Source organism: Notechis scutatus, chromosome 1, assembly GCF_049901735.1.
Source record: "Notechis scutatus isolate UNSWTSFEM ecotype Mainland chromosome 1, rNotScu1.2, whole genome shotgun sequence".
Lineage (NCBI taxonomy): Eukaryota > Metazoa > Chordata > Lepidosauria > Squamata > Elapidae > Notechis > Notechis scutatus.
This window is the reverse complement of record NC_142009.1, coordinates 251,820,800-251,843,502: the sequence shown is the minus strand read 5'-3', so window position 1 is coordinate 251,843,502 and position 22,703 is coordinate 251,820,800. Positions and strand designations below refer to the sequence as shown.

Here is a 22,703-nt window from a genome sequence, read left to right as displayed (position 1 = left end):
TTTCTTTATATATTCCTTTTATATACAAAATATATATATATTGAAAGAGCTCTGATAGGAAGATGAGCAAGGCTTTCACACTGGAGTAACAAACATGAATAACCAACACTGTATGCAAACCATATGCAACCTCTACTAATAAAAATCAAGAAGCACAATGAAAAGTGGGATTGTGATTAAAGATGAAGGAGACCAAAACAAGAACAGGACATTCATTAGCCTTAGAATTGATAAAAGGTTTACTGAAGTAGTGAATAGTTTCTCCTTTTAATATTGTCTATTAACAATAACGATAATCAATAAATACATTACAGGCTAGCACTCAGTAGTGTAGCAATGAAGGCCTTGAAGACCTTATAAAAATACTCATATTGTGACTATTTATAAAAGGGCTATAATCATGCAGGCAATAGTCTTGCCTGTGATGCTCTGTGCAAATGGAAACTATATTTAGAAAGAGCAGGATAGAAAGAGGATTGATGCATTTCATGTTAACTCCTGAGAATACTGTGGATATACAAGAAAAAGCAACAACAAACAAATCATAGAACAAATCAACCCAGAGTTCACATTTGCATCATAAATGATCAAGCTCAATTATCATGTTTTGGGTACATTGCACAAAGTTTCTGGTCCCTCTGAGATATCTACAATGTTGAAAGATTTCAAAGAAATGAGAAGATGGTGACCAATTGCAAGGATCAACTTGATTACAGTTAATGATAGGCACACCACTGAAAGACCAGGAAATTTTAAAAAACTGGGGGGAAAAGTCTATTTGTATAATATCTAAACTGATCTAATGTCACAATCAAGCATTTGCTCAGAAAACCCCAATCAAGTTGATCTCCTACTTAAGGGCCACAGATTAAGAATATATGGTCTATTCACACCTATTTTAAAAACATTTGTAATTTGACAGTTGTTTGATAATTCAACTTTTGGGGGCAAAATACTATCCACCAACAAGCCTTCTGAAAACACCATTATGGCCAGTATTGTATTATACACCAAAAAATGTCACCAAGATGGGCTGTATTGCAATGTTATCCCTGATATTACAGCAGACAACACTGTTGAGATATACAACTTTTCCTCATCCACAAATAATAATATACCAGCATTTTTAAACAGGTAGTCCTCAACTTGGAACTTGTTTGGTGACCATTCAACGTTACAATGGTACTGGAAAAAAATGACATGGCCACTTTTCACACTTATGACCATTGCAGCATCTCCATGGTCATATGATCCAAATTTGGATGCCAAGCAACTGGTTCATATCTATGATGGTTGAAAGATCATGGGATCCCCTTTTGTGGGTTTTATTCTGACAAGCAAACTCAATGGGAAAGCCAGATAATAACTTAACAACCACGTTACTAACTTAACAATTGCAGCGATTCACTTAACAACAATTTAACAGAATTAAAAAGTCTAATTTTGTTGGAAGGCCTGAACTGTTGCCATTAGCAGCTGTTGCTGAAAAAAAGACCACAATCCTAACTACTTCACTGCATACCATGTATGAAGATTAAAACATAGTAGAAAAAAATAGCTAACAAAAATTAAAAACTTAATCAAAATCTATACAAATTATGCTCACACAGATTTTGGGCAGCAATATGATGTTTTTCCCTTCTGGGCAAATCTTATTCAATTACTGTATACAATATGGTAAGCCTGCAAAAATAAATAAAAGTGTAGTATGGTACACAACAAATCAGTCCATTCCACTTCACTAATTACTGCAATCTCAAAAAGTGCAAATGTGCAAGAAGAAACAAATTACTTTTAACTCAATTGACACAAACTATAATATTCTTCATATAGACCAGGGGTGTCAAACTCATGTCATCATGATAGCGTCACGTGACATATCAGGAGTTTTTTCCCCTTTGCTAAACCGGGCGTGGCTGTAGCCGCATGTGACGCATCGGAGTTTGACAGCTGACATAGACAATAATATTATATATACTGAGTTCTCACTGCACATAAAACAGATCTTTCTTAACAGATTATATTGTAAAGAGTAGAGACCAAAATACCCCATAAATAACTAAATAGTATACAAATTTAAACTTATTAAATGAAACAATTTTATTAGTCTACTAAGTTGAACAATATTTTCATGAAACATTTTTAAGCAATTGCAGAAGTTCATTTTTCTTATATGAATGACTATTTATTCCTTATATTGTACTGTCAAATGGTAAAAAAGAGTGGTAGTAGCAATTTACTTCTAATAAGTCAAATTGAACTTCTAATTTCAGAATGACTTTTGCTTCATCATCTTCGCCAATTATAACCTCAGTCACTAGAGATTAACAAAATTATTGCAGGAGTTTCTCAGGCTTGGCGATTATAGCTACAATATGATCAGTGAACAGTAGGTTGCTATGATTATTTTTACCATTTAATCATATGAGAATTAATGTCACATGTGTTTTTGGTTATTTACAAAGTTATTTTCACTGCTCTATCAATGCCAAATCCACATATTATACATGTATAACAAGAAGAAATCCATAGTAGTTGATTTCTATTTTGTATTATCTTTACAAAATTATTCATCATAAAAGAAAAGCAACGGGAAATGTCTTTACAGAAGAAATAGGTAAGCGCCCTTTTAAACTGCATGTCTCATCAGACACAAATTATTCTAGAATTGTCAGCACAGAACAAGCATATTTACAGAAAGAAATACCCTTAAAGTTCAATTGCATTATCTGCATTTCTTTGTCCTAGAGAAAGGATTTTTTTTACATGAGATACAAGAATTTCTAATCAAAGTGCATTGTCTATTATCATTCTTATTTTTCCAAGCTAATGAAATACTGAAAAGAAATGTATGTAAAGGTGCTTGAAACTCTTGACTGTCATTCAACATAGTTAACTGACTCAAAACTAAACATTAAAGGGACCAAATTTGTCGTGGTAGACGTTAACAAAAGAAAGGCCAACTTTGAAAATGAACAGATCAGGCTAGAAAAATATTCCAGAAAACATACTGTAATTCCTTTGAATTCCTGTGAAAGGTATATTGATAATAGCTAGAAAGTTGCTGACTATTCCTTTCTATGTTCTCTTCAACCTGGGCATATAATTCAGAATAAAATATAAGCAGCTCACACTACCTTTCCCACTTATACACAAGCACGCATAAAAAATAAAAAGGAACAGAAAGACACATACACTTTTGTTGCAAAAAAATATACCAATACTTCTATTGCTACTGCAGGTAAGGAACTGGAGGAAAAAAACATTCCAGAAGCTATATTGTATGTGTTTTTATGTGCTCTTTTTATTATATATTTTCCTAAAATTTACCTGAATTTATCTGCACAGGAAAATGCTTCCTGTTTGAATAAACTAAATGGATGTTTATTGCCCTTTACTTTAATCTTTCTCTCTAACAACTTCACCACAAGCCTATGAGACAGGTTAGACTGAATTAAAATAATTGATCTAGAACTGCAAATACAATTTAAAGATGTATACTGTCATCCAGCAGTGTAGAGTTGTAATTGCAGGAATGTTCCAATCTCGGATGGCAAACCTCAGATAAAGAATGTTTCCAAGCAAATACAACTCAGGTAAACAAAGTCACTAATCCAAAGGAGGATTAGAGAGGGGAAGTAAACATATGTTAAACATATGTAAACATATGTTAGCCTGGCCACTTTCAGAAGGACTGTCGTTCTACACCTTCTATGCCTCAGAATCATCCTTCTAAGAAGTGCCCTATTTGTAAAAAGGGATTTCATTGGGCCAATCAATGTCGGTTTCGGTCAGGAAACTTGCCAATGGGTGTGGCACCCACCCAGAATCCAAAGCGTGCCTTTCCCATCACTCTGACTCCTCTAGCAGTCTCTCTCACTCCTCCCCAGCCACAGCCGGTAGCGCTGGGGTCGATTTAATCACTCAAGAGGAAATTGAGTTTAAATTTCCCATGGAAGTTAAAATAGTTCCATCTCAATTTAAAGGTCCTCTTCCTTTGGGATTAGTTGGCTTGATTTTGCCTCGTTCTTCTGCACACAAAAAGGGCTGTTTTGTTGTGCCTGGAGTAATAGATTCAGATTACACTGGTATCCTCATGATTCAGATTTGGGTGAATCTTCCTCAAGTTCTTCCTTGTAATTCTTCTGTTGCTCAATTGCTTCTTCTTCCATATGAAAATCCATCTCCTGGTATAGGTAATTGTGGGGATGCAGGATTTGGATCAACTTCTTTATCTGTAGGCTTACTTCATCAGCTGAACTCCTCTCGTCCTTTGGTAACGCTCTTCCTTAATAAACAACCATTTCAAGGGTTATTGGATACTGGAGCCGATGTTACTGTCATCTCCTCTTTACAGTGGCCAGTACAGTGGCCAAAAACGACAGTTTCTTCATTGTGGGGAATAGGAGGTTCTACAGCTGCTTGGCAGAGTGTTCAAGAAATTAATGTTACAACATCTGCTGGTAAGTCCTTTTTCCTACAACCATACATTCTAGATATTCATACTAATATTTGGGGCCGTGATATCCTTTCTCTTCTTAATGCCCATTTGATTCTTGATGATGGCTCTTCCTCTTAAATGGCTCTGTTCTACGCCGGTTTGGGTGGAACAATGGCCATTATCAAAGGAAAAACTCGCTGCTTTACAACAATTGGTTCAAGAACAATTGGCTGCTGGTCATATAGAACCTTCTACTAGTCCTTGGAATACTCCTGTTTTTGTTAAAAGAAAAAAGAAAAATGGAAAACATAGAATGTTGCACAATTCCTCCATTCCAATTCTTCCTGAATTACAAGTACAGAAATCATATACATTAGTACAATGGCAAAAATTACTTGCCATTATTAATTGGGCACACCCATTCTTCTACATTACAACTGGTGATATGTTGCCCTTATTTCAGTCTTTGAAGGGAGCACAATCACCAGGAGATCTAGTTGTATTAACTGATCCTCAAAGAACATGCCTTCAAGAAATATTGAATAAGTTTAAGCATCGATATGTGGACAGGATAACATCCTTAACAATAGGACTTTGCTTAGCTATTCTTCCCACTACACCCTTACCCACGGGATGTCTTTATTCTAATGCGTCCCCCCAAGCGGTCAACATTCATGAATGGATTAATTTGTCACCTAGAAACATTTATCCTTATCAATCAGCATTAGAGGATTTGATTATTAAAGGTCGTAAACGAGCCTTACATCCTACAGGACAGGATCTCATTAGCATAGCTTTCACTCGTACAAAAGCTGAACATGAACATTTGATGATGATTTCAGAATCATATCAGATAGCCTTTTCTCAATATGTGGGAAACTTGTTGCATTCTTTACCCAAGGATCCTAGAATAGTGGTTACTACTACTTTAAATCTGACCTTTTCTTCCATTTTTGTGCGAAATCCTATTTCTAAAGCTCTTACAGTCTTTACTGATGGATCACCTACAAGGGGTGTGGTTGTCTGGCAGATTCAACAACAATGGTATTCTAAATTTACTGCCATGCAGACTTCAGCTCAAGGTGCTGAGCTGGCTGCTGTGATTTTGGCTTTACGATTGTTCAATGACCAACCTATTAACTTGATCGTTGATACTCAATATGTGTATTTAGCTATGCAATCTCTTCCCTTTTCTTATTGTGCTCTCTCTTTGGATAAGAATTTGTTATCCTTGTTTTTATCTTTAAAGAATAGTTTGGAAACTCGCTTGTATTCTTTGTAGGTAGAACACATTCGAAGTCATACTCCCTTTACTAATGCCTTGACTGAAGGAAATCAGAAGGCAGATGAATCCTTAAAGGATATTGCATTTTTGTTTGCTGATCCTGTCGCTAGTCATTCTTATTTTCATCAAAATGCCAAATCGCTTGCAAAGCAATTTAAAATTTCATTATCTCAAGCCTGGGATATTGTCCGTGTTTGTCCAGTTTGTCAGCAACTGGCAGTTCCCTTTCCAGTGGGTGTCAACCCACAAGAAACCCAAGCTAATCAAATTTGGCAAATGGATGTAACTCAGTTTTCAACCTTTAAGCCATACTGTTATCTTCATACATCTATTGACACTCATTCACACTTCCTTTGGGTTACTGCTTCAAAACATGAACGTACTTCAGATATTATTTCTCTTTGCCTATCCTCTTTTGCTGTAATGGGTCGGCCTTCTCAGTTTAAAACTGACAATGGCCCCACTTATATTAGTAAGGAATTTCAAACCTTTTGTCAGAAATGGAATATTACTTTAGTGCACGGAATTCCTTACAACTCTCAGGGTCAAGCTATAGTTGAGCGAGCTCATCGTACTTTTAAGGCATTGCTTCAGAAACAATTACAAACTGAGTCTGGCCCTTACCATCTGTGAAAGATTCAAAACCTCATTGCTGTAGCATTATATACTTGGAATTATTTAACCTTTTTAGATTCTCTTGCAGACTCACCTGTTAATTTGCATTTTCGAACTACTGAATCTTTAGCAAGGCCTTTGGTAAAGTATTGCCAAGCTCCAGATCCAACCTGGAAAGGCCCTACACCGCTGATCACCTGGGGTCACGGTTACGCCGCCGTGGAAGATCCTTCTACTCGACAAGCAGTGTGGGTTCCAGCGCGCTGTGTTCATCCGTATCATGGCATGGCATCAGGGCCTTCACAACCCGATTCCGGATTTCAATCTTCATCTGAACACGGAAGTCCGTCTTCCAAGGTCGACGCGCCCACAACCCATCACTTGGGGCCAGGTTAAATCTACTACATATCAAGCTCAACAACAACTGCAACAGGCCTCATTACCTCAGACTCCTGAAAATCTGGTTGCTGCTGTTTTTGCTATTATTACTGCTAACTCTGTTACCATTTTACTTGGTATTTTCTTGTTTATGGTTAATGGTGTTTCTGCTCAAAATGACACTTCTGTGGTTCGTCTTAACCCTAATTTGTGGGTTCGTCATGCCCAATACATGTTTATGACCCATGGCACAAATATTACTTTATACTATGAGCCCCCAATGGTATTTGGTCAAATTTCTTTTACCCCTAACTTGATCATGTCTTCTACATTTATTGTCTCACAACTACAACCTATTTCACACTCCTAGCTATTTTCTACACCACCTATGCAATTGAATTACTTGAAAGTTAGTCAATTTACAAGGGATCTGTGTTTCTGTTGTCACGCTAAACACACTTGGCTTCATAATTGGTCTGATTATGATGATGATCAGCACATATTAAAAAAGCTAGGGAATTATCGTTATTGTTCTGACTACTATTGGTTGTCAGGTACCTTTAATTCTTCTTTGCATGGAATTAATATAACTCCTGATATGTATCCTGACAATTTTCCTAATTTTAATGCCTCTGATCAATCTAATACAGGATCGATATGCGCTGGTTGGCAGCTTAAGGATCCTAATATGTGGTTCTTTTGATAAATATGCTACTAATGTTCATCCTCAGAATTATCAATGTGCAACTATAGGTTATTTTACTCTACCTGTTCAAATAGGTACACTCCCATCAACTCGACAGCGGCGTTCCTCTCTGGGGCCCACATGTAATGATGAAGTCATTATTGACACACAATTGTCTTCTGGTTCTACATTTGGCCATGCATTGGCAGGGGCCGTTACAGGAGTCCTTACTCTAGGCTCTTATCCTGGCATAATTGCTCAAGAAAACAGACGATCTATTCTTGGTCTCACCTGCACACTTGAAAAATCCATCAATGCTACCGCTGCTATTATTCGTGATTTGCAGCATGAAATAGAAGACTTAAATCAAGATGTCTTACAGCAGCGTTTTGCCATAGACTATCTTTTAGCCTGTCAGGGAGGGTTCTGTACGTTAGTTGGACGCCGTGGATGTGCTGTGCATTTTCATTCTTTGAATAAAACTATTGAGGATGAGCTTGCCAATTTACAATCATACATTCAAAATAATATCCATGCTCATTACTCACCTTTTGAGTGGCTAACCAATTGGCTCCCTGATTGGTCTTGGCTCAGACAGTTTTTCTTTTATGCTATAATTATTATTATTGTACTAATTGCAACCTGTTGTTTTATTCAACGTATTCCAAATTTATTCGCATTGTTTCATCCCGCTTCCCCCTCTCTTAATCCTCTACAATTGTGATACATTCATAAATCTTTGAATCTTCCATTTAAAATAAAAAACGAGGATATGTAGAGTTGTAATTGCAGGAATGTTCCAATCTCGGATGGCAAACCTCAGATAAAGAATGTTTCCAAGCAAATACAACTCAGGTAAACAAAGTCACTAATCTAAAGGAGGATTAGAGAGGGGAAGTAAACATATGTTAGACTTTAACTAGAGATAATTAATTGTATGGATTACTGTACTAAACAGTAACGAAAGTTAAGCAGTAACCAAAGTTAACCAATGATGGAGGATAACTAAAAATGCATATAAATGCAAGACTATACTCCAATAAAGATCATCATCATAATTCAGTTGTTCATGATCAAACAACTTGAATGCCTCATCATTACAACACAGCAGTACATAGTTTTGATTAATTGGCAAACTATTAGCGTTTACAGTCTCAGCAAACAAAGGAGTCTGTAATAAACTTGATAGGGTACAATATGTTTCATGGGCCCCAATTTTAATCAGCTTCCTCAAGAATAATATGTGTCTCTATGAAATCTAGTCCTTTCTCCATTATAACTATACATTTGATTAATAAATACTTAATCAAAACTACAGAAAACTAGCCCATAGCGAACAAGTATTTTTCTGCAGAAACAATTATCTGATGTTTTGAATTAATTTTATATATTTTAACACTGGACACGTAGGGTACAAATTTTGTAAATAACTGAATAAATATCCAGCTAACAAGAAGATATAAGTTAAATGTAAGTTAATGTAAGTTAAAATTGTTAAGTTTTACAATGTAAGTTAAAATTCATACAAGTAGTCCTCGACTTACCAACCATTTGTTTACTGAGTGTTCCAAGTTATAACACTGAAAAAGTGACTTATGACAGTTTTTCACATTTATGACTGTGGAAGCATAAGAATTTGAACACTTGGCAACTAGAATATATTTAGACTGGTTGCCACATCCTCTGGTCATGTGATCCCCTTTTGCAAGCAAAGTCAAAGGGGAATTCAGAATCACAACAACCATGTTAGTTACTTAACAACAGCAGTGATTTGCTTAAAAACTGTGGCAAGAAAGGTTGTAAAGTGGGGCAAAACTCAATTGTTTTGCTCAGCAATGGAAATTTTGGGTTCCATTGTAGTCACAGGTCAAGGGCTACCCATTTATAATTTATGGAATTAACTAAGAAACAGACAGGGGAAGAACAGAGAGATAGCTGAGAACCAACAACAGCCTTTTTCAGTCCAATAGTGTCTTTATTGTGAATAAGGAAGCATCTCTGAACATTTTGCAACACTGCAAAATTTGATTTTTTTATATTAAATTCAGGATTATTTTTTTATTTTATAGGCTAATACAGATAGTCCTCAACTTGCAACAGTTTGATTAGTGGCTGTTCAAAGTTACTATGAAATATCCTAGGAAATATTAAAAAGGCAGAATATTTCCCCTAAAAAGAGTAGACACTCAGAAGCAGAAATTCAGCCCTCCCCACCTTTGCTAATGGGCCATTACTCTGGCCTAGACCAGCCTATTTTACATAACAAAGATCTCCAGGTAGAGCTATAGGAATTGCCCAAAGCCCTTTCGTTACATCATCACCCAGCAAGGCTCAACCAAGGCTCAACCATTCAGGACAGCCTACAGAGTTGCCCCTGCATGGCCCCATGGGAGTCTGACAACCAATCAGAATCCTAGCTCAAATTCAAATCCCAACAGAGGGTACAAAACCCAGGCACCTTCAGCATCTCAGCCCTTCCTTCTTTGGGGCTCCAAGCCATATGGTCCTGTCCACCATTAAACCATCTTCCCAAACAGCTTCCATGTTTCCAGTGTCTTTTTCCCCACTTGGAATTGAACTCAGAAGGATAATTCTTCCAACATTACAATGGCACTGGAAAAATGTCTTATAACCATTTTTCACACTTATGAGCATTGCAGCATCCCCGTGGTCATGTGATTTACATTCAGATGCTTAACAATTGACTCACATTTATGACGGTTGCAGTGTCCTGGTCACCTTTGGCAATCTTCTGACAAGCAAAGTCAATGAGGAAGCCAGATTAACTTAACAATCATGTTACTAACTTAACCAGTATGCTGGTTAAGTGGGGCAGAAAAGGTCGTAAAATGGGACAAAACTCACTTAACAAATGTCTCACTTAACAACAGAAATTTTGGGCTCAACTGTGGTAGTAAATGAAAGACTACCTGTACAGCTTAGGGAAGAAATTATTGTAAGTAGAAAAAAATAGGTATGTGTGTTAATTTATGCTTGCTTTCCATCTTTTGGAGTTTCAGTTGTGCACCTCTGTAAACATGGCAATAGAATGCCATCAAAAGAAATCTTGCAACAAAAATGAAATCAAAGTTCCATGTTCCTGCAGCTCTATCCTTAGATGTAACAAAGCACAGCCACACACTTCTGTATGCACACCAGAGGTGGTATTCAACCGGTTCGCACCGGTTCTGGATAACCGATAGCGGTAATTAGGTGTGGGTCACAGAACCAGTAATAACTTCTGGCTGGCCACACCCCTGAACTGGTTCCCTGGTCACCAGTCAATCAGTTGCCCCACCTACTCAATGCCCGCTCGCGCGTGCAGCTCACCCATCCCTGCCACTCACCCCACCCAAACACTCCTCCCTTCCTATGTGGCATGCTGGGCCCTCATGGCTTGCCTAACCTGACTTCCCCAAATGGTGCCTGTGCCCCAACTGAGCAGTCCTGACCTGCCTGCTCATAGGTAAGCCTGTGAGTCGCTCTAGGCCCTTGGCCATCACCCAGGGCCTTTCTGGGCCTCTCCCACCACCACCTGGGGCCTTTCTGGGCCTCCCCCCACCACCCGGGGCCTTTCCAGCCCCCCCCACTGCCCGGGGCCTTTCCAGGCCTCTCCTCCACTGCCTGGGGCCTTTCTGTGCCTCCACCCCACCTCCAGGACCTTTCCGGGCAGGAGGAGGCCAAGGTGGGGCGCCATTTTGGGGCCAATCCAGACGGCAGGGGAGTGGCAGCAGTGGAGGCAGTGCGGCTATGGGAAGCAGCCCCAGGAGTTCCTGGCCTCCCTTTCGGGGCACATCCACGCCCCTCTCAGCCCCAGCAGCACAGAGAAAGTGAATGGAAAGCCGTTCACTTTCTCCTTCCCTTTCGGGGCGTGTCTATGCCCCTCTCAGCCCTAGCAGCACGGAGAAAGTGAATGGAAAGCCATTCACTTTCTCCCTCCTTTTCGGGGCATGTTCACACCCCTCTCCGCCCCAGCAGCGCGGAGATAGCGAACTCCTGTGGCTGCTTCCCATAACCGCACTGCCGCCACCACTGCCCCCGCCGCCGCCACTGTTGTGCCCCAAAAGGGAAGCCAGGAATTCCTGGGGCTTCCCATGGCTGCCCCATGCCCGCCCACCCACCACTGCCACCACCTATGTGCTTCGAAAGGGGTGTTCTGATGCTGCTGCTTTCTTCATTGTCCTGCCGCTTGCTGCTCTGGAGTTCGCCCAATAAGATCTTCCCAGAAAAGGTGTGTGTGTGAGATAGAGATAAGGAAGGAAAGGAAGAAAGGAATGTGGGGGAGGAAGGGCAAGAATGAAAGAGCAAGATAGGAAGAAAGAGCAAGAAAGAAAGAGGGAGAAAAAGAAAAAAAGAGGAAAAAAGAAAGATAAAGAAAAAATAGGAAGAAAGAGCAAGAAAGAGGAAGGGAGAGAGAGAGAGAGAGAGAGAAAGACAGAAAGACAGAAAGAAAGAAAGAAAGAAAGAAAGAAAGAAAGAAAGAAAGAAAGAAAGAAAGAAAGAAAGAAAGAAAGAAAGAAAGAAAGAAAGAAAGAAAGAAAGAAAGAAAGAAAGAAAGAAAGAAAGCGGAAGGGAGAGGAAGGGAATGAAAGAGAGAAAGAGGAAAGGGAGAAAGAAAGAGAGAAAAAAGAAGAAGAAGAAGGAAGGGGGGAGAGATAAAACTCTGCTATTATTTTTAATTGTTCCATTATTTATCATATATTAATATTTTGCACTGTCCCTACACCTAGGATGATTTTACTGCCTTTCTTTTGCCCAGGTATTTTTCAGGGTTTACATGTCAATAGTCCAGAGCATAAATATAGGTGCGTTTAACAGAGTTGAAAGGGACTATGGAAGTCTTCTAGTCCAATCCCCTGCTCAGGCAGGAAAACTCTGAGGATGCCAAAATCTGAGTAGATGTCCCGGGAAAGGTGTTAGAATAACAGAATAACACTTAGAAGGGACCTTGGGGGGAAGGGACCTTCAGAGAAATGGCTGTCCAGTCTCTTCTTGAAAACCTCCAGTGTTGGAGCACCCAGAACTTCTGGTGACAAGCAGTTCCACTGGTTAATTGTTCTCACTGTCAGGAAGTTTCTCCTTACTTTTAGGTTGCTTCTCTCTGTTCAGTTTCCACCCTTCTGGTGCTTTGGAAAATATATTGTTTGCCTTCTGGTGCTTGGGAAAATACATTGTCCCCCCTCTTTCTGGAAGCCCCCTAAAAGCCTGTTGCCTATCACCCTCTTGGGCAAAGAATGTGAGCCATTTCCTCCTTTCAGTGGTCCATGAAAGTACATCTATAGTACATAGATAATAAAGTCAAAAAAAGGTGAACAACATTTTTACAGAACTATAGATATGTTGAGGCTGGGTGTGACAAGGAATGGCTGGGAGGGGAGGGGCCAGGTGAGGCACCCCTTGACATGAGTGACATTGAATTGGCCACACCCACCCAGTCACATGATCACCAAGCCATGCAGCCAGTCATGTGACCACCAAACCATGTCCACACAGTCACATGACCACCCGTCATATGACCACCCGTCACATGGCCACCAAGCCACGCCCACCCAGTCACGTAACCCCAAGCCACACCCACCAAATATGTCATGCCCACAGAACCAGTAGTAAAAAAATTTGAATCCCACCACTGATGCACACCTCCGAATTAAAGTCCCTTAAGCAAAAATAAGCACGTACAAAGAAACAAAAAATATACAGAGCCTTCTCCAACAATCATAAACATTATATCTTTTAATTCTGCCAGAAATCATCTTACATTTTGTCTTGCTCAATTATTATTTCTTAAGCAACTTCATGGAATTCACTGAACAAATCTGGAACAAGCCGCACACCTTTTCTGGATTTCAGCAGATTTCTTTAATTAACCTGATCAAGAAATAAACAAAAATCTATCCCTGTAAAATGTTGCACTTAGATACATCAATGTAGCCATTAATTTCTAGAAACAAATGTTATTTTTATTTTTATTTTGCAACTAATTGTAGAGAAAAATCTGATTCCACTTCCATAGAATAATAACATCCTATTTTTAAAAGGAAAACTGGATTTCAACATTCTGTATTTTCCATAGCTTCAAAGAAAACTCAAAGCTCCTGTAAAATCTCTACAATACAAATGAACTACACGACATATTGAACTATCAGGTTCAATATGTGCAACAAATGTAGCTCATTTCAATTCAACGGATCAGGTAAAAGTAATTTGTTAAAATAACACTTGGAATTTTTTCTCATTGCAACCTATTAAATCATGCGGAAAGAAAAATGTGAAGGCAGAGCTGGCTATTTTTTTTCTCTTGAATTGCATTCCCTCAAACACCCACTACACCTATTTCAAAAATGCTTCTAAAATTCAGAGTTTACCCACTAAACTTCTAAGGTACAAACTGGCCACATGCTTTTTTACATCATGCCCAAAGCCTTTTTTAAACTAGTCCATGAAAAGGCAACTGTAATTTAAAGGGATTAAAATATTTGCATTGGCAATGACCCTTTCTTTTTGTATTGATGAAAATAGACTAGCTTTCCATTTACTGAGGAGCTCTGCATATCTCAAAGGCTTGCATACCACCCTCAGTGCAAGAGAAGATCCTTCAATGGAGAACATCTTATCAGGTATTTTATACCTCCTCCCAAGTAGAGTTCAAAGTAGCAACATGCTTCAGCATTCTCACTATGCAAAAGCTATTATCCACACAATGAATGAAATACCCCATTCGCTTTGGGTCACTGTGAGGTCAAGAGGTGCCCCTTTGTTTTATAATTTAACCTATCCATTAGACCAGAGGGGGGGAAAGCTTAGCAAAAAAAAAAAAAAAAAGCCTGATAAAGATCACAATTCACTAAACAATGGGAAGGAAATCTGGAATTTAAGACTTTACTTAGTTTTTAAAATGGTGTGTGTTTATGGAGCATGGACATGCAATACATACACACACTTAAAGATATAGACGAAACAGCATTTGGTCTGTATTAAGTCCTTCTGCTGTAAGAAACCACAATACCAAAACTGAAGCAAACTAAGCTAAAGATCTTTTCCTCTACCTTTGTTGGTTTAAGTCTGGGACATAAACATTATTTTAATACAGTATTTGTATTTCTTGGGATTAATAGTTCAGCCCTCTTGGAATCCTTTGTCTTTCTTGACAGAAGAATGCAGCATGCGGCACACGTTTCCCTTACAAGAAGGAGGACAAAGGATTCAGTGATCAGGAGACAATTAGTCCCAATTAGGCCTATTTCGCAGCTGAGTGGGAAGAGAGGGGGAAGGGTGTTCACATTTACACAAAATATGTCCCTCTGGCAAGTTCCAGTGAAATCAATAAAGCTACAAGTCGGTTACAAGGCCTGCAGCTAACATACAAAATTGCGCTCGAGTTTTACCAAGTCTCTGACATCTGGAGCTCTTTGAATCTGATATACTATGCAACCCATTTTGGACATTTTTGATTGACTTATTTATAGCAGAGGGCAGCAATAATTGCAAAATTTCTACATCCTATTCTTGGGGTTGGAAACAACTTCATTGCAGTTCACACAATACAATAGCCAATATTTCAATCAGCTCCATTTTTAATAAATAAATAAATAAACAAACAAATAAATAAATAAATGTTAATCTTTATCCTTGGAAAAATGCCTGGAGGCATAATCCTGCTAAATGCTATAAAATTGCCAAGTGATTTTTAAAGTCCACTTATTTCTGTTTTTTAATGCTTATATGATGGTTAAGTCATTGTGTTAGAACTGTTTAGATTAGCCTAGTTAACTATTCTGAATTAAAATCCTGAAAAATGAATGAAAAATATGTTAGAAATATCCACATCTCCACTACAAACATACAGCAGATAAATTGGATAATTAATGCAGGATAGATGTGATTTTTTACAATCTCCTGATATAAGTAAAGATGGTTACACAGTGATTGACAACATGAATGGCTCAACTGTACTTACATGTGTACGTGTGGAGGCTGGAATCGGCTTTGGTTAATATTGTAGTGTGTGAATGCCTGGGTTGGATTTGAGCTGTATTCATCCACAGAAATGGACACTTTGCCTTGTGAAGGAATTCCATGTGCCATGCTTCCTCTTTATAGACATGAGCGAGTTACAACTTTCCAGAGCAAAAGACAGGAATGAGCATTGTGTTTCAGCCAATGTCAGAAGCCAAAGATGTCCTCATGAACTCTGCAGAATTCTGGACAACAATATGGAGATATTTATCATTTTGAAATTCCATCTAAAAACATTATGTTCCTTGATGCATCTTTCTTGTATCAAATCAGCATATATACTCATAGCAAACTCAATTTCCAAATATGTAAGCAAAATCAAAACTGTTCACAACCAAGAAGAAAGTTATCAGTAGGCATTCAAAAGTACAATCTTTGGGAAAGATTATATTTGCTTGTTGTGATCATGTTCTGCAGACTGACCAGAACATAATGGAAAACTAGGAAGGAAGGGAAATCGAATAGAGTATCTTAGAACAGAGCTGGTTTGCTGGTTCATATGCCAAGCTGCAATATTTGCTTGCATGTCCTATTAATCCTAATAAAATGTTGTTAAAGTATTTTTATATTGAATTTAAAAACCATGTTCCTTGTATATTTAAATCTATCAGTTCTAATAAAAGCCACACTTTTAAAAAAAGTTTCAGCATACAAGTATCTTGTAATTCAACAGTTGTCATCTATTCCTCTTTTTCCTCCTTTCTATATTTTTCAAATATAGTTTTATTTTGGCAAATGTCAAAACATACCATTATGAGTAAGTTATCTTACATTATAGTACTGTAAAACAAACAAACGTAATTATACTCTTCGTTTTGAATTTCTCTTACATTTCTCACTGATGTTTTAATAATGTATTGTCAGAATCATGTGCCATATTTCACAAATACAATTATAGCTATTTATCAGATTCAGTGACTCCATTTCATAAGTTGCCATAGAGCTGGAAATGGGGCAATTAAAAAAATGGGCAAATAAAAAGACCAAGATATAGCACTTGTTACAAGGAAAAGATAATGATAATATAACTTTCTGATTTTCAAAATCAATCTCATGATAAATGTAACAAAGATTTAGAAAATTATAATTTGAAAAAAGATTAAAAGCACAAATTTTCCAGAAAGAGCGCTGGAAAGGAGTCCAAAAGGTAAGAATTATGTGGTAGGTAAACACTAAGATGTGGTGACTAAATGGCTACAAAAGGTTAAATAAGATCCTTCAATTTATAAGTGATTTAAATTAAACACAATATCTATATTTAGAAGTAATATGCTCTTCAATACCAGACTGAGGGAAAACAAGCAAGGATGGCCATTCCCATTATATACCACTTGCAAGTTTACAGAAGTACCTAGACCAGTTTTAGAAACAGATTGCACAAGCAGATGGACTTTGGTACGATCCATACATCTGTCAAGGCAATGAATATGTTCTAAGGGCAGCTTCCATCCATCTGTTGCCTTCCAGGTGCTTTGAACTTAACTTGGCTATGATTGGTGAATTATGACAATTGAAATGATCCAGGGAGTATAAGGTAGAAGAACTTCTCTCTACTATTTTATCATCCTACTGGAGCTGCCTACTTTTTAATCATTACATGCAAAATGAAAAGTACTTAATACTCATGTGCTAAATTTAGTTATCACCTAAAGTTTTGTTCCTCTAACACATTTCCATTGCATGCTAAAACTTACAACTGTACACTCTAGTTTAAAACTGTAATTTATTACTATGAGCCATTTTATCTTAAATTGATTAAACTATGTCATACATTTCTATTTGCTTACTTTACCTATATAACTTCTTTATCCTGTATATATTTGTTCAGGTCAATTTGAATTACATGATGCAAACAGTATCTTCTATCCCAATTTTTACCAAACCATTTTCATTAAAAATAATATTTCCCACTCAAAGGTATATAAATTTGGGCATTCAAATACCTTGTAATAATGCATTTTTGCACACCTACTTCTACTCCTAATACATACGTATTTATCTGTCAATCCATTTTCTTCAGATTTTTTTCCCTGCCCACTGCTACCAGAAAATATTACACTGCTTCCAATTTTGGTTACTGGACCAAGTTACTTTAAAAGCCTACCATTAAGCATAAATATAATATTTCTGATTCTAAATCTAGCAATTGGAAAAAAAACTCATTACCTTATTACCAAAAACTACTTTTAAAAATGTTGTAGGAAGGAGTATGAAAACTTCTACGGTAGGATAAAAATATTTTTTTAAAAAAATATCTGACCATTTTCAGTAACTCCAAAATACATAACATTTGGAGCCCTATACTATTCCAAACTTGAAATATACCTTTTCTATAACTGATTAGAGTTAGGAATAGCCAGAAAGTCTCACATTGTATACTGTGAGGCTCTTTTCCTACAATGATGCTACCTTTGAATTCAAATACTGTTGAAAATTAAATGTATAAGAGCATACAATGAAATTTAAAATCTACTTCAGCACAAAATTTAAGAAACAAATTTCTAAATGACAGATGCCTTACGATGGGCATTTCCCTTTTATTGTTATATAACCTCAGGCCTACATAAGATTTCATAAGGTAACCAGGTTAAGGAATCTCCCATATATATATGGGATATATATGTACGTATGCGTATATAAAATTCAGTACATAAAACAGTTGCCCAGTTATTCGTGCAAGATAACTGTCTACAAATTATAATGAAGGAACCTCCATACCAACTTTGCAGCTGTTTCCTTAATTTCCACCACAATTATATTTTACTGTTATTTTGCATAACAGTAAAATACAACACCTGCTTCCAATTGCAGTTCTATAGTGAAGACTGTAATTCTCTTTTGAGATACTAACTATGAAGGCAGTGTGCAGTGTGGAGCTACATAATTGCACTGCACTGAAAAGTAAATACAAATGAAAACATCTTCCCGTTAGAGAAATGACTGTCATTAAAAAAGAATGTTAGCCCTGAGAGCTCAGAGGGAAAAATACACTTTGTATTGTGAGAATTTTAGTCTTGAAGTACATTAGGCAGTAATATTGAAATGGAAGAGCAATTTTTTTCCTCACACAAAGCAGATTCTGTTGGATAAAAGACAACATTAATGAAATACAATCCCATACTTTTTCTGCCCTTTAAAAAATAGATGCCATTGTATTTTTATTAACTGACAGAATTAATGTTACATATTATAAAAAAACTCACTGAAGAGAATTTAAGGTCTTAATTCAATTGCATTTATTTTCTATGTAACTTTCAATTATAATGGGGAAAATGTTACAGCTTAAGAATACTGATACACATGAAGAAAATCTTGAACTTCACTTCTGAATTGTTAAGAAGTGAAATATTTCATTTATGTTCACATTCTATTGAACAGAAGAAAAATACAGCTTTTTAAATGTCCATCAGTAAATATCAAACTCAGAAATATTATTTTGTATCAAAAGAAACAATTTTTATTAATTGTATTTTAATGTCTTTCTAGTGCAAAACAACTCTCATATTAAAGAGAATGACTGTGATCTTTAATGAATAACTCTTTGAAGAAAATATAAGGCAAAGTCAACTACTTCAAAACTTTTATTATACATGCTGGTATTAGCCTCCCATAAGGATTTGTTTTAACAATATAATTCTTTTCTTCTCCTTAGAACAATCATTCCCTTAAGGACATATACTTTGGAATAGATTTGACCTTGGCATTCATTTTAATGCAGGAGCTAATATAACCAAAAACTCAATAACCCTGGATTATCTCATGCAAGATTATAGAATTCAGGAAAGAACCCCAAAATGATGATAGACATCCCTACAAGAATAAAGTTGACATGATGGAAAAACACCACCAGTTCAAATGAATTCACTGCTTCAATTTGAAGTCTATAAAAGCAGGACACTGATAACATTTACACTGCAATTTTGTCTCAAAACACAGAGCATTGTGAAGGATTGCATTTTTAACCAGTGGCAAAATAGAAAATTAAAAATAATACTCAAAGCCATTATTTGCTGAGAGGAAAAAAAACATCCATAACATGGGGAGTGAAAAGAGAAATCCATCATTTAATTCATCAACTGGGAGTGTTAGTTTACCTTTACTTTTAACTAGCACTAACCAGAGAAATCCTGAAATATTTGAGATAAGAGGAAAGAATACCCACATTAGACCACTTTTACAGGCTTGCATTATCTCCAATATGATACAAAATAAAGCAGCAAATAGACAATATGCATATCAATACATGTTTACTCAGAAACAAGCCTCATTCTCAGTGGAAAGCTATTTCTTTGTCAGTGTAAGGAGTGTGGATTAAATCTGTGTGTTTGTGTATATGTGAAAAAGCAAAGAAGACTCCAGTCCAACTTTGCCTCTGAGACTCACAAAGACACTCACAGAGACACATCTATGAAGTTTTCTTAATAAGATAGAGAAGTGGTCAGCTACTACTAGCCCGATATCTTTTCAACTTCCCATCTGGCCCCTCCGCAACTTTACACTCTCACTACAATCTTGTGCAATACCAACAGATCAGAACCAGCATTAGGAATACTGTATTCCCAATGCTAGGTAAACTGTCACTGGCGGAGGAAGGGATCATGAGTTCCATCAAAGCAACAGTTAAGCAGAAAAATATTATCCCACACATCCGGCCTTTCAAAGAGACCAAGCCAGTTTTCCCTTCATCAAAACCCATCCCTCCGGTACTCCCTCATGCACCCCGCAACACTTGGGGACCCTTTAGAAAAGAAACCCTTACAGTGTCAAGCCTCTCCCTCTGTTGCAAAGATGCATTTTCCTCCAGACCCTTTAGCTGAAAGGGACTATGACCAAGGAAGACGTCCCAGGTTGCACGCACTACCTCTTGGTGGCCGTCACTCCATGCCCATCTAAGCAGCGCTGGGTGGACTTTCTCCCCTTTTCTTTCTCGGATAGGTGGCTGCACTCCTCTGAATCCTTGCAGGGTATTTGGGGCTGGTTCGTCTCTCCCTCTCCCATTCCCTCTTGCCAGGGCTCGGAATGATTGATCACAATCAGCGGCCAATAGCTTTGACTGCGCACCATCCTGCCTTTTCTATCGCTCCCCCCTCTCTTCCCAACGTCATTCATCCCAACCTGATTCTTCCCTTCCTTTCAAGCTGGCACGATAACCCTGATCAAGTCACTGCTAACCCATAACAAGCATACTCCCAGCAGTAAGATGCACGTTTTTCAACCCCTCTATTGACCTTTTTTTGGGGAGGGTGGGGTGGATGTCATTCCCCTTTCTCGAAACCCCTTTTGCAGGCTACTGCCTAAGTATGGCTTTGGGCGCGCGCGCGCTTAAAGTTTTCATATTTTCCCCCCTATTCAGATCTCTGCAATGACCAAAAAAAAATCTACTCCCCGCTCCTCGCCAATACAAGCCGATCGCTCCAACTCCCTATTTCTCAAGACGCTACGACACTTTCAGGAGGTCGGGTTGAGGATGCCGGGCGGGGGGGGGGGCATGACATAATCCTAGAGCAAGGAAGGTAAACAAAAATATAACAATCGCGATGAACAGCATGCAAACAGGGAGGCGAATACATCCCAATAAAATGCAAAGGTTTCCAAGGGCGCTTAGGCCTCGGGGGACCATAGATTTCAAAGCATTTTTTGGAAAAGCAGCGAAGGGGTTGTGGGGCGGGGGTGTGAGGAGAGAAAGAGGCAGGAAATGTAGCTGTCTTGAATGTGAAAGAAACGTGGAAAACTCCAGCTATAGTTTAAAAAAAAAAACCACATTTGCACTCAGTACTTTTTTTTAATTTAATTTTATTTTTTGCCCAGCTTTCCCCCAGGAATCATTTTTCCCCTATGGAAATTGGGGAGGTGGGGAGAAAGAGGTGAAAAAGAAAAAAGCCTCTTGGAAAGCGAGGAAATACGGCAAGAACAAACGATTTCTCCCCCCGCCCCTCCCGGCGCCGTCCTTCTCTCCCGCCAGCCACACGTTTCAGTTTTTTTAGGCTAACTATACTTTGCATTTCACTCCCTCGATCTACCGTTTTCGCCTCGCTTTCTCCGGCAGCCTTGCACAGCACAATGCTCCCTTTTGGCCTACCCTCCCCCGGTCGTGCTCTAACATTGTAACCCCGATCACCCGAGACTTGCTAGTAAACAGCGAGCAAAATTAATCTCCTCTGCCAAATCTATTCCCAAACCGCCTCCCGAGACACCCACCCACCCACCCACCCCACTCCGCAACGACAAGAAATGAACGCCGAATCAGGGAGGGGGGCAGGAGGTGGAGAAGAAGAAGAGGAGGAGGAGAGATGGGGGCATTGCAAGCCAGGGTGGGAAAGGAGGAGGAAGAAGAAGAAGGAGGAGGAAGCAAAAGAAACCGACCCTCACGCAGATCAGCAAATTAGCTTTCCTTTTCCAAACCCCCTTTTAAACCCCCAGTTCTACCCAGAAGCGAATGGCAAATAAGCAGCCGGTTTTGAGTCTGATTATTGTTTCGCGGTGGTTGCCCTCTCTGATCTCCTTGTACATGACAAGGCACCTCTAACCCAGCGCTTTGTGTTTGTTATTAGTAATTCTCCTCTCCCTTCTTCCTTTGGAGTCCTCTTTCCCCCTTCCTCTCTGAACGGGGCGGACGATTTACCTTCTCTGCCTCTTTTTATTTTCCTGGAGGTGGAGGTGTATTCCTAAGGATGCCTTCAGTGCTGGGGAAGGAGCCGATCCATGAGGGGAGGGGGCGACGCTGCCGTGAAGCCGCTGGTTACAAGAGAGCGAAAGAGCCAGGGAGACCTTGGCATAGGTGGGCGGCTGGTGTAAGGCAGGGCAGAACCTTCGACCCGAAAGGAGCCCGGGGGTGGGTGTGGGGAAACGAAAGAGAGGCAGGAAAGGAAGGAGGGAAGAAAAAGAAGAGAAGAGAAAAAGGGGGGTGAGAAAAATGAGAGCAGTCCGACCTCTTGAACTGGGGAACGAGAAGGAAAGAGAGAAGGGAGAGAGAGAGACAGAGAGGGAGAGAGAGAGAAAAAAAGCGAAGAAGGAAGAAAACAGTGCAATGAGTAAGGACTGCCACTGGGGTCAGGGAGCAGAGCACCAGGAAACAGGGCGGCCAACGCGCGCACACTACACACACACATACACACACAGCCAGCTCCTCCCTGCTGCCGTTGAATCTTACTTCGCTGCCCCCCCGCCCCAGCCACACTCACAGCCCAAAAAAAAAAAAAAAAGCAGAGCAGCATCCCTCGCCGAACCGCGGCGAATCTTTTGCCCTTCCTGAAAGATTAAAGATTAAATAGGAGAGGAGACCC

At 38.7% G+C, this 22,703-nt stretch overlaps 1 protein-coding gene across 3 annotated transcripts in view; it reads right to left on the bottom strand.

Annotated features, from left to right (window-relative positions):
- Positions 1-22,453, bottom strand: part of MPPED2 (metallophosphoesterase domain containing 2) — a 150,103-nt gene extending 127,650 nt beyond the window's left edge. The window contains exons 1-2 of one of the 3 annotated variants that reach the window (XM_026664782.2): positions 22,043-22,453; positions 15,362-15,605 (exon numbers count right to left, since the gene is read on the bottom strand). In XM_026664782.2, the coding sequence (XP_026520567.1) occupies positions 15,362-15,489 (128 nt within the window). In that variant the 5' untranslated portion in view covers positions 15,490-15,605; positions 22,043-22,453. Of the gene's footprint in view, positions 1-15,361; positions 15,606-20,179; positions 20,497-22,042 lie in introns of those variants that run through there. The other 2 variants (XM_026664783.2, XM_026664784.2) reach the window with 2 other exon arrangements.
- Positions 22,454-22,703: the final 250 nt, after the last annotated feature.